The sequence below is a fragment of the Alligator sinensis genome, unplaced genomic scaffold, assembly GCF_000455745.1.
Source record: "Alligator sinensis unplaced genomic scaffold, ASM45574v1 scaffold872_3, whole genome shotgun sequence".
In the NCBI taxonomy this organism is placed as follows: Eukaryota; Metazoa; Chordata; order Crocodylia; family Alligatoridae; genus Alligator; species Alligator sinensis.
The window spans coordinates 1,692,344-1,705,309 of record NW_005842137.1 but is presented as its reverse complement, the minus strand read 5'-3'; the positions used below and the strand labels follow the sequence as shown (position 1 = coordinate 1,705,309).

Below are 12,966 nucleotides of genomic sequence, written 5' to 3'. Positions count from 1 at the left end.
TGGGCTATGGGCTCCCAGCCCCAGGCCTCACCCCTCTTGGGCTACAGATTCCTTGACCCAGCTGTAACCTCCAGCCTTTAACTGGCCCCCTGGGTCCAGGCCCCATTCCTAGGCCAATTAAGACTCCTGGGCTCCCCTAGCTCCAGCAGTCTCCAGCTGCAGCCCTCCATGGCTTTTGGCCCATCTCTGGACCCTGGTCCCACTCCTGCACCAGTGAGATCTACAAGCTCCCTGACTCTGTTGACACCCATCCCTCCTGGGCTACAGACCTCTGGGCTCCTTGGCTCTGCTGACACTTGCCCCCTCCCCATGGTCTATAAACCTGTCTTCACTCTGGGCCATCTGGGACCTCTGTACCTTCCTTGAGTCTCTTATGCAAACCTCCAGAGATGCTTACCCCCAGCTCAGATGTTGCCCAGGAGCTCTTCTCCCTGTGGCTCTCAGGGCTAGACTCCTTGACCAACTCACGCCCTGGGCTTATATGCATCAAACCCAGCCCCATTTTTGGTCAAGTGACTCTAATTGGCCCCTGCCACACCTGCAGGCTGCTCCTCAAGCAGTTTCTTCCCTTCTTAAAGTGACAGGCTCAATAAGTGCCCTGTCACATGGGTTGTGTTGGCCTTGGCAAGTTACTCGGGCTGAGTTTTTCAAAGGAGTTTGCCAAGAGTCCTGGTTATATACCAACAGTCTCTGAAGTGGAGGGGTTTTCTTTATTTTCTCATTGTCAATTCAGGACACAAGGTTTTAGAGGCAGAGACCACCTCTGCCTATATTATATGTATGAATGGCATCCACAATAATGAAGTCAGGATCCCAGCTAAGTCTTCAAGCCCTGATCTAAAGAGCGCTCCCCTGGTATGGTTTTTTGGTTGTGGGTTTTTTTTGGAAACTGTTTTATATTCCCAAGTGGCACTGTGGGAAGTACTAGAACACCCATATTTTGCTGTCCAGGGTTAGGACATGATGGACCAGTTTAATTCCTAGTTGTACTCTGTGTATGTTACTCGTTTTGCCAGGCATTCATCTGGCCCTTCATCTAGGAATTTCAGGCTGGATGCGAGAAGGTTATAAATGAGAATTCAAGCAACCCTCCAGTCATTTGGAGTGTGATGGCTTACCAATCGAGGCATGACAGTGTGACTCTAAAGCCACAGGTCTTGTTTGGGAGTTATGTCTTGTTCTCTGCCCCTGCTGAGCCAGCTATAAATGAGTATCTGGCCATTGGGTTTAGGAGGAAAAAGGCAGCTGGATTCAATACTAGCCAGACACCAATCCCCTCCATGCCACTGCTTACAGAAACTGAGATTCCACTGGCCTTATGGCTACCTATGCTTGGGACAAATTGTTCACCTGCTTCTGTTGAATAAACTGTCCAACTTCGCCATAAGAAAGCACTAAATATTGTGGTGTCCTCTGAGTATATCAGACCTATTGTGAATAAAACCAGCCATGTCAGGGGCACATAGTTCCAACACACAGCACCCAGACATGCTAAGAACAAAGGGCCTGACTCTGTTTGCACTTCTGGCTCCCATCAGTGGCACCTGGGATTATGAAACAGTTCTCCCCTCTGCATAATAGCCAAGCCCTGGACAGCTTAGTTTTCAAGATCAAATGGGAGTAGCAATAGTCTGTTCAGCCTGGAGGCTTATTTCAAAGTGCCATGGCTTTTATTTATTTCACATATTTTCTCTCCAATTCCATCTCACCACACTGACTTTACCTAGGCCAACATGATTCCCAGCCACAAGTCCCACCATTCCCCACACTATCTTCAGCCTACCTACCAGGTCTGCTAGGGGGAGGGGGCCTCCAAGTCTGCCACTGCAAGAGTCAGTACTAGTTGTGTTGCTGGGAGCTGCTTTCAATAGCAATCCTCGTGTCTTTCTAGGCTTGAGACCCTCCCTCCTACAGGGACTGACATAGAAAGGAGAGCTGCTGAGACTAGCTCAACCCACTCACCGTAGCTAAGGGAAGAGAGGCAGAAGGTCCCGAGAGCAAAGGAGATGCCTAGGTTTCTTTTAAACAAAGACGTTACTGAGGAATAGCATTTGCATTACTTCAGGTCCAGATGGAAGAAACTGCCCCATGATTGCTTGTGAAAGGGGAGGTAAAGGAGTGGTAATTTGATCAGAAAGGACGTGATGTTATATCTTGTGTAGTCAGGCTGAAACTTTTGGCCATGGGCAGCTCCTTACGCTGTAGGACCTGGAGAATGGCTAACGCACCAGGCATTGCTGCAATAGCAGTAATCTATAACAATCTGTCTCAAGTTGAGCTTCTAGAAATGAAGACACCCAGAACTGGAAGACAAGGTTCTTTGGGTGACTCTGATATCTTTTATTAGACCAACTTAAATAGTTGGAAAACAACTATTAAGCAAGCTTTCGGGTTCAAAAACCCTTCGTCAGGCTAAGGAAGTTTCAGCAGCTGGTGTGTGCTCTTCCTGGATGGAATGAAAAGTAAAGAAGCCAGGCTGGGCTGGTATGCATACAAGACAGGTAGTCAGTGAAAATGTAGATTGAGGAGTCCCCAGACCTGGAAAGCACTTGTAAATCTGTTCTCGGATTAAGTAGAAATCCCTGGGAGAGCAAACCACGTGTCAGATACATGCACACAACTCCCTTTGACTTGACTGGGCCTCATGAGCAGAGGTCAAGACTTGACTGGTTATAATGGAAATTTTTTTTTTACCTTAGAAATTGTGGATGAAATTTACTCTGAGGTAATGGAAAAAAGTAAGAAATCACTCCTCGGCCCCTACTCTCCACGTTTCCATTTCCTTAAGCTCTTGGAAAAGGGATTGCGTAAAGGATTGACTGAAAACTGTCACCAGCTGGCCTCAGGGAGACTTCATATTGGTCTCACACGTCTGCCAGATGGCCAGAAAGTTGTAATTTCAGACTTCTGCTCAAAGGAGGAGGTCATTCAGGTAAAACAGACTTTGTTTTCCTTGCAGTTTGGAATAAAGGTGATAAAAATCCCAGAGTTAGAACAGTAAGTGTGCTTATCAGGAGGGCTGAATTTTTCCATATTTAGTGGATCTTAGTATGGGCCAAGTGCAAAACCATGAACCCAGCATTGGTTTCATGGAAAAGCACAGCTGGAGCCACACGAATCATAGGGCATTTTTACATGTGCTCCAGGAGGTGCAGGGGGGCACTTGACATTTGGACGCTTCTAATTAGCATTGCTGTCTAATTCATGTGTATCAGCATCCTTCACACTGAAAAAAGGCAGTGGAGTACTTTAGTTCATCGAAGGAGCTTTAGTTAAAAGTGCCCCATCCCCATTTTTCAGCATGGGGATGCTGATGCACATGACACAGGAGGCTGCTGGAGCAAGGTAATTTCTGTGCTCCAGCAGACTCAATAAATCAAGTCTGCACATCTATAGAAGCACATAGATTGTCTTCTTAGCTTTGTCACTGATCCGCTGAGTTACTTTGGCCATGGTACCTCCACTTTGTGGGCACCTGTCCACGTGACACCTCTCTTGTTTCCATGTTACACTTTTCCTGTGTCCATGTGACAAAAATCGCCATTGAGCTAGCCAAATAGCATCTGTGTGTCCACATTATCAGCTCAGTTTCTCAGTCTCTGAAATGAGGAATGCAAAGCACTAAATAAGACCAGTCCCATCTTTTTCACTACAAATGTGTTTACTCTTTTATTCTCTCCTTTGGCTGTAGGCAGTGCTCTGCAGCTGCTTTATTCCGGTTATTTGGGGATGGATCCCTCCTTCCTTCCGAGGTGTGGTAAGCTCTTTGGCAGCTATTTGCGGGGGGATAAGAGTTTTTGCATCAACCTGGGCTACATTGTGGACTCCCAGACATGACAGGGATGATGTGTACCTCCTGGACTCTTGCTGTCTAGAGCTCTCCCTTGCTACCCAAAACATTCTGGCCCATATCTCCACCCTAAACCCCCTCAATGTATTGTTGCCTTGCAATACATTCCTGATGATATTTCTGAGTCAGAGGCTGTGACTTGGGAAAGCCCTGAAGTGCTGTTTGTTGCTACCAGCTTTTCCATAACAGGCAGTACAGTCAGCGGATCACTGATTTACCATTAAGATGCTGTGTTGCCCTGGGCATACGACTTCCGCTCTTTTTCCCTATTGCTTTTCTCTCTCATCCATTTAATCTGCTGGGTTCTTCCAGGCTCTCACTATGTCTGTGTCCAGTACCACAATGGGATTCTGGTCTCAACTGGGGCCTCTATGGGCTGGTCTACACCACAGCACTGGGAGGGTCCTCCTAAAACATGTGCTTTGTTTTCCTCAGCGATATATTGATGGAGGATTCACGAGCCTGCAACCTCTCTCTGACCCAGAAACTACAATTTACGTATCACCATTTGCAGGGGACAATGACATATGTCCAAGAGATTGTCCAGCTGCTTTCTACTCTATCAAGGTCCTTGACTGCAGTTTTCAGATCTCAGTTGAGAACCTGTGCAGGATCTCCTATGGCATATTTCCTCCTTTATGGCTGGTAAGTAGTCTTAGGGACAGAGCTGTGTCTGGTGCGACTAGTCACAGCTCCTGGAGCTCTGCCCAATTTACTCCAGCTCAAGAGCTGCCTCAAAGAATGTCCCCCATGCTTCTATCAGGCCCTTTGCAGATTATCTGAGGGCTCCAATTAGCTCAAGATAACAATGATATGTGGGGGGAAAAAAGAAGCACAGGAAAGGTGAGCCCAGTGAGCCAGCAGGGCCTGAATTCTTATTTCAAAGTTGCATCTATTTCCATAGGGTTGTTGGTTGTAGCCATCTTGGTCTAAGGACATAGGCAGACAAGGTTCTTCAGGTAGAAATGATATCTTTTATTCGACCAAGTAAAAAGTTGTAAAAATTGTTCTTTTTACAATAGATATGCATGTTGGTCCATGGGTCTCTTGTATATGGTGATTTGTATTTCACCATTCTGGATATTGATCCTGGTATCTAAAAAGGAAATGTTGGTGCTGGAGTATTTCAGAGACAGTCTGATGGAGGGATGATGATTGTTAAATCTGTGATGCAAATCAGTCAAAGATTCCAGGTATTTGGTCCAAATGATAGATGTCATCTATATATTTTAGGTATAGCATGGGTTTGGTGTAGTTCTTAAAGAATTCTCCTTTCAGGGGGCCCATAAAAAGGTTAGCATATTGTGGGGCCATTTTAGTGCCTATAGCTATACCCATGGTCTAGAGGAAGTGCTGGTTAGTGAAAGTGAAGTTGAAGTGTACAAGTTCAGTAATATCTTTAGAACTGTACTCTGAGTCGTAATGTTGCTCTTGTAGATATGTAAGGGAAGGCTTGGATGCCATCCTGATGCTAGGACACATTCAACATCTGGCCAGATAGGAGGTCATAGAACAGGGGCAGGCAATTATTTCAGGCAGAGAACCGCTTACTGAGTTTTGGCAAGCCATTGAGGGCCACATGACAGGCAGCCAGGGGCAGATATATATTAATTTTCTAAATTTTTTAGGGGCCCTGCAGGTCAGATACAATGGTCACCCCTGTCATAGAAATACCCCTGTGCCCCAATCCCACAGTGCTCTGCTTTTCCTCCCACCTCCAAGGGAAAGGAGGGAGTGAGAACAGCTGGTTCCCTGACAGCTTACACAGGGGCGAGCTCCCAGAACCTCCAGACTGGCAAACCAGCTCCCAGGTTGCAGGCACCATTAATAATGATCCTACCATGGAGCCCAGGAGTCAGATCACAGGTCAGCTGTGATCTGGCTCCCAAGCCAGGTTAAGATCCTGGTGTGCCTGCATCCCAGGACCCAACAGTGGGCTGCAGGCATACTGGGACCTTGAAAGGGTGAGTGGTCTCTCAGCAGTGGCAGCAGAAGCCCCATCACCCTTGCCATCTATGGCTGCCTGCAGATGGGGAACTTGATAGGTTGCTGGGGCGCCTGAGACTAACTGGGCTTTTGAGCTGCCCAGGAGGCTGTCTGAGCTGGCTGGGGGTGGGGGGAGCTATACTATAGAGTGATTGTACATAGCTATTGCCCTGGAGAGCACGGCTTTGTGGCCAAGGGGTCTCTCCCCAGCCAAGGGTCTCTGAACCTGTGGCTGCCCACAGCACTCATTACTTTTATATTGCTAAAAATCTTGTACCACCAAAACAATGATGCCCTTTGAGAAACATACAGTCTATACAGTCCAAACAAGAGGTGCATTATTAAACAGCAGCAACTCTGAGAAAATCTAGCCCCCATTTTAGGCCCTTGAAAATGTCTCTTCAGATGCAGTCACCTATTACCGTCTTTCTAGTTATTAAAGCTCTACACATTACAAAAAAACCCCAAAACTCTCCATTTTATGAGCCTGGAATGGTTTTTCTCTCCAGAACATACGTGAAATGCAGAACAAAGGATACCATGATACCGTTTACTACTTGCAGATGAAAAGTAAGTGCTGCATGCAGGTTACATAGCAAATTAATTATGTTCTTTCCCTCTGGCACTGACACTTAGGAGACAAGCTGAATAAAATGCTGCTTGGAATCCTTAAGGTTGGTATTTAGGAATTTCATACCTGAAAGCAGGAGATGCAAGAACTTTAGCAAAAAACCCTGTAACTGGAGCTCGTGATAGAGGTTGACCCTCTGTAGCCTTGTGCAGAGGTGACATACAGTGCACGTGGTAGGGCTGCAGCATTGGCCAGGAAATAGATGAGGCATGTTTTTTGACCTGAGGAAGGGCATTTTGTGTCTGAAACCTGATCTAACATCTCTCCAAAATATCGAGTCAATCCAATAAAAGGCACCACCAGAAAAATCCTTGCCTCTATAATGCACATTCACCAGTGTCTTAGGTTTCTATATCCTAGGATTGATTTCTAAAGAGGAAATCCCTCTCTATTTTCTGAGTCTTGCCCTTTCCTTGGACTCTATCACTTGTGGGAGTGGGGCCAGTATGAGCTTTATTGTAGCTATGGGTGACTCTACTCAGTCACACCTGATTAGGCCCCAGGCTCTTGCACAGGCAGGAGCAAGACTGTTCTTTACTGTCAGTAGTTTCTGTAGATGAAGTGTTGCTTCTATATCACAAGCTTCACCAAGATACCCCACCAGCAGCTCATTCACTGCTTCAGGCACAAGCTACAGAGCTCAGCCAATAGCTACAGCTGTGAGTGTGTCAATACAGGCCTCTCCCCTCAACTTTCTGGGGAGAAAAGCAGCAGCTGTCTTGGCAGCTGTATGGCACATGACCTGTGTCTCCAGGCATGCTTCTTTTCCAGTGGAGAAAACAGCTTCCCACCTAAGACATGCACCCCTGCGTGGGGTGGGACATGATTTTGTGGGGAAAGGTGTGTGTTGTTTGCAAGAAAGTATGGTATATGCACTGTGTTTGCTTGAGTGGGGTCTATACAGTCAAGACAAGAGGAGCATTATTAACCCCATTTTACAGCTGGATAATGGAGGCCCAGAGAGATTGAGGGCAGAATATAATCCCTATTTATATGCCTAAAGACCACTTATCCAGCCCACTTTTGCACAATTTATGATTATATTATTACCCAGGCAGTGTCACCATAAATGCATATATGGTGTCTGCTTAGTAGCCTACATGCTGCACTGGCTGGGCAGTTACAGGTACATGTACATCTGCGTAAGTCCCAGAAGAATGAGGAGGAGGATATGTGGGTGAGCAAGGCATAAGCCCTGGGCACTGCCTAAAGGGGTTGGAGGTGCAGGAACAGCAACTGGAGGTTCACTGTTGCAGGGGAAGACATCAGCTCCATTTTTGCCACCAGAAACGGTGGCTTTTGGGCTGCTGCACCTGCATGTCAGGAGGTGACATTCCCCCCCACCAGCAGCAGCAAAACTCTGCCCTGCCTGTTACAGAAAGCAGGGACGCTGGAACATGTGGGGGATGCATTGCTGCCCAGGGCACAGTATTGCACTGTTACACATTTGCTTTTTAGAGTAGCAAATCTTGTACTGAGCCACACATGCTTTGACTTGTTCACTGCCTCCGGGACCCACATATTCCCACTCTTGCCTGGCTTCAAGGTGAGCACTAGAAGGTGTCTAACCTGGGGGAGGGATCCTATACCCTATACCCCAGATCTTCTGCTTCTTGGACAAGTGCCCTAACCACTTACCCACTGGGGTTAAAACATGCACGAACCCTCGTCTTCTGGCCACTAACATCCATTAGTCATGGGGTTTCATCTCCTACTGTGTCATGACCTTTACACAGCTGTGTACTTGCCCAGTCTACTGGCCACATACACTGTACATGTACACATTTTTGCCTGAGCACTGCAGAGTAATGGAATCAAAAAGCTCACTTGTGTGGCAGAAACACTGCCATTTAGGCACCCAAAAGGCAATAAATTTCCACCCTAAATGACTTGACATGAACTCTAGGGCAGAACTGGGACTAGATCCCAGGTAACCCCAGGCTCGGTTCTGTGCTTCCTCATTCATGTCTGATTTATAGTTTCATAGATGTTAGGTTCAGAAGGGACCTATTAGATCATCGAGTCCGACCCCCTGCCCTGGGCAGCACTGAGTGCTGGGGTCAGATGACCCCAGCCAGGTGTCTGTCCAATCTCCTTTTAAATACCTCCAAGGAAGGAGACAGCACCACCTCCCTTAGAGCTTATTCCATATTTTGGCAACCCTCACTGTAAAGAATTTTTTCCTGATGTCCAATCTGAATTTGCTCTCTTCCATTTTGTGGCCATTTTTTCTAGTTACCCCGACAGGCACCCTGGTAAACACTGTACCCCTATTTCTTGTTGTCCCCCCCACAATGAGTTTGTAGGCAGCCACGAGATCACCTCCCAGCCTCCTCTTGCAGAGGCTGAAGAGGGTCAGGTCTCCCAATCAGTCCACAAAGGCCTACCTTTTCGGTAGGCCTCTAACCAGATGAGTGGCCCTTCTCTGAACCCTCTCCAGGCCATCCACATCCCTCCCAAAGTGTGGTGCCCAAAACTGGACGCAGTACTCCAGCTGCAGCCTGACCAATGCCGCATAGAGGGGAAGCATCACCTCCCTAGACCTGTTCTTGATGCACCTACTAATGCAAGAAAGGGTGCGGTTAGCTTTACTTATTACCTCATCACACTGGTGACTCATGTTCATTTTGGAGTCAACTACCATCTCCGAGATCCCTTTCCGTAGGTGTGCTACTTAGAACAGTACCTCCCAGGCTGTAGGAGTGTTGATGATTCTTTCTCCCCAGGTGCAACACATGACACTTACCCTTGTTAAACTGCATCCTATTCTGTTTGGCCCATTTCCCCAGCCTGTCCAAAGCAGCCTGGATTCACTCCCTGCTGTCTTGTTTGTGTACCTCCCCCCATGGTTTGGTGTCGTCAGCAAACTTGGACAGGGTGCTTTCTACTCTCTTGTCCAAGTCACTAATGAAGATATTGAATAGTACCGGTCCCAGGACAGAGCCTTGGGGGACTCTGCTGCCTACATTTCTCCAGATAGAAACCGACCTGTCCACCACCACTCTCTGAGTGCGTCCCATAAGCCAATTTTCTACCCACCCAACTGTGTAATAATCTACATTGCAACTGCTTAGTTTATTTATAAGAAGTGGGTGTGACACTGTGTCAAAGGCCTTTTTAAAATAACATCTACCTCTATTCCTTCATCCAAGCATTTTGTGACCTGGTTGTAAAATGAAACCTGGTTAGTCAGGCAGGATCTGTCTGCTATGCACCCATGCTGATTGCCCCTTAGCATCATTTTACCCGCTGGTCCCCCACAAATGTGATCCTTATGCATAGTTCAGCCTTTGCACCAGTATGTGACTCAGTCAAACAGTGAACGTCAGAGTATTTTTGAAATCTCAGGTGCTTTTTTGTTACTTTGGGCAGAGGAACATGGAATGGTAACCGGAACACCCAAGAAGACTCCCCACAAGCAGCTGCAGCACAGTCTCCCAGGTCAGGGATCCTCTTTTCTTTCTTTAGTTTTATTAGCTGAATTAACTTCCTGTAGTTCCCAAGATAAGTGCATGTACCAAGGGCAGGATGAAGTCTAGACATTGCATTCCTCTAATACTGGGCTTCTTGCTCCCAAAGGAGATTCTATTGGATTAGCTTGGGTGTCTCAGATCCCTACACAGTCAATGGGGAGACACTGGAGGTGTCTAGGAGTGATTCATATTTAGATACCCAGATGACCTACATGGAGACTTAAGAGCAATAGGCATCACCAAAGCCCAATTTAGAAAGCCCAATGTGAAATGAGTTATAGCTCCATTTCTTATAACTTCTTTGGACAGATTTATTTAGAGATCATAAATCACTGCTTTAATATTTGAATTATTGGTTTCTGTTTGTGTTTTCTTTCTGGTTTCTACTGCTGAGTCAGATGCCCAGGAGAACAGGAATTTATCTGGATTGCTGCATGCCTTGGCTGAGTTCTTCTTGCAGAGTTTCTGGAATTACATCAAATATCTGCAAAAAATATATTCTGCAAAAATCTAATGAGGACTGAAGGAAGTTTCAGGGGGAGAAGAGTTCTTATATTCATGGGCATGGAGAAGAAGACACTGAGGACTGTACATCCCGAGTCATCCTCTAAAACATTACTAGAAAAAGCTTTCTGGGAGCTGCAATGTATACACAATAGCTGATCACATGATATAGCATTATTTTATTGATGTTCATTTGACATGCAGAATTCACTTGTGATTTTTCCACATGTAAATAATGTTTGTAAGTACTAATCATGATATTAAAAACTTACAGCATCATGTATTTATGCTTCACGCTACATATAAAGTATTAAATTTGTCCTGTTGTTCAAATGTTTTTCATGGAAACATTTATAAATTAGTAAAAGGCTATACTCTGGTTTCAGCTGATATGTTTGTGTTGTCAGGCATACAGTTTTTAAATATATAAATTTTCTATGGAAATCAAATGCATTAAAAAAAAAAACCCCAAAAACCTATTAGGGAAAAACCTACCTTTCCTGCAGGCCTTGATATAATCAAAGCCGTTTTGATGATGGTGATAAGAATGACATATCCATCCAGCAATAAGAAAGTTGAGAGGGAGATTATGGGTAACAAAGGAACAGGGATAGTTGTTATAAAGGGGCAATTGGTGGAGCCTGTGACATAACCTGTGGGAGCTTGTCAATCATATGGGGGGGAAAAAAGTTGTAAGGATGTATAAAAATAGCCAAAGAAGCACTTGGGAAGCCAGAGAAGCAAACAACACCCCACTGCTGTGATTGTGAGCCCCCAATACTGTGACAATGCCTGACCAGCCAAGTTATCACATCATTTGAAAGACCCATGTAAGGATACGTTTATAAACTGTTTGGGGTTTTGTTCTGGTATTGCTTAAGTGTTTAATAAATTTTGGATTTGAGGCTAGAATAGCCCCAACAATCAATTTATTCTGTCCACCACACCCCGTCATCAAAATTGGGTATAACGTTTTTCTGTCAAAAGTTTCAAAGGAAAATGGTGTCAGCCTTAATAATCACTATTTTATACCCATGCCAAAGCATCTCTTTATTGAAAAATGCCAATTTGTCACAATCGGACCTTTCTGGGGAAAAGTAACCCAAAATCCACATTTTTCTGTGATGAAAATGAAATGCCACTAATCTATATCTATATCCATAATGGTCTTTCATTTTAAAAATCACAGAAAAATGTGGATTTTGGGTTACTTTTTTTAAACCCCAAAATTGGGGGGTTTGTTTGGTTTTTATCAGAGAAAACTAGCATCCCTGCTGATAAGAAGAATGAGCTCTTTTACAACTTCGTCTGTAGATCTCAGAGCAGCTAGGTCACAGGTTTCCATATTTCTGAGAAGCAGTGGAGAGACTTGTCCGTAGTCACCTAGGAGGTCTGCGGGAACTAAGTTCCCATCTACAGGTATAGCCCAGTGTGCTCCTAACCGTGTGCTCCTAACCGTGTCACGTTACTTCCTCCAGTGACACAATATCATTGATAGAGTAGGAAACAATGGTTTCTTCACTAAAAAGTAGCATTTTGTTTCTGAAAACGTATCCAGTTTTTGATGGCTTTCGATTTGAGACTCAGTATTCCTGTTGTCTATACATGGTTTGGTGCTAGGATACCAGGCTTGTGGGGGCCTCCGTCACAATGAATAACATTTCAAAAACAGGGCAACAATGAAGATTAGAACAGTAATACCCTTCTTCAACTATTGGCAGAGCTGTGCTGCCTCCCTTCGCTTTTGAGCTTGCTAGTCCTGTTTTAATGTTGACAGGCAAAGGTTAAGACATGAATAAGGCCTGCATGGACTAGTAATATTACTTTGAAGTGTCTCACGTATTAAGATGGAAAACCCCATGCTATTATTTGTTTCTCCCAGCACGCTGGGTCCAGCAGTTGACAGAAGAGTGTCTCTAGAGGGCTGGAAACATGCTTCTGAAAATGTTCCTCTTCTGCTGTAATACTCTCCCTTGTCAGGATCCCCATTTTATCTATTCCCAGTCTTTCCTTCCTTGTTCATGCCTTTCTACACTGCCCTCACGACAGGAACCTCCTCACTTTGCTTGTGTGCCAGGCAGCTGTTGTGCACAAAGTTCCCTTGAAGTTTCTCCTTTGGCAAGCCTTTCCTGTCTGACCATGCACTTTTTCCTCTCTCGCCTCATTTTACCTTGCTCATGTTACCAGAATCACAAGTCTGAACATGTGAACTCCACAGCAGACCTGAGAGAAAAGCTGAGAGAGGAGCAGAATGGTAATACTATGGCATTAGATTCACAGAAGTTTAGGGGTTGGAAGGCACCTCGTGAGATCATTGGGTCTAGTCCCCCTGCTCTGGGCAGGAAAGACGGCTGGTCTTTCTTTATGATCTAGAATAAAATGTTCTGTTTAGTTAAGAAGACACAAGTGACACTTGTGCCCTGCATCAGAGGTATGATTTTTGATGCATCAATTTAATTCCTGTTTCCCTATGTTTTCAAAGCATCATCACCACATTGTTAATTTTGCCATAGGGACTGGAA

The 12,966-nt window shown here is 45.3% G+C and overlaps 1 protein-coding gene across 4 annotated transcripts in view; it reads left to right on the top strand.

Annotated features, from left to right (window-relative positions):
- Window positions 1-10,795, top strand: part of LOC102381144 (patatin-like phospholipase domain-containing protein 1) — a 13,146-nt gene extending 2,351 nt beyond the window's left edge. Inside the window, exons 2-7 of one of the 4 annotated variants that reach the window (XM_006025276.1) lie at window positions 2,700-2,932; window positions 3,692-3,752; window positions 4,365-4,495; window positions 6,346-6,406; window positions 9,840-9,908; window positions 10,339-10,795. In XM_006025276.1, coding sequence (XP_006025338.1) covers window positions 2,700-2,932; window positions 3,692-3,752; window positions 4,365-4,495; window positions 6,346-6,406; window positions 9,840-9,908; window positions 10,339-10,454 — 671 coding nt within the window. In that variant the 3' untranslated portion in view covers window positions 10,455-10,795. Of the gene's footprint in view, window positions 1-2,699; window positions 2,933-3,691; window positions 3,758-4,285; window positions 4,496-6,345; window positions 6,407-9,839; window positions 9,909-10,338 lie in introns of all 4 variants that reach the window. The other 3 variants (XM_006025273.1, XM_006025274.1, XM_006025275.1) reach the window with 3 other exon arrangements.
- The last annotated feature ends 2,171 nt before the right edge of the window (window positions 10,796-12,966 follow it).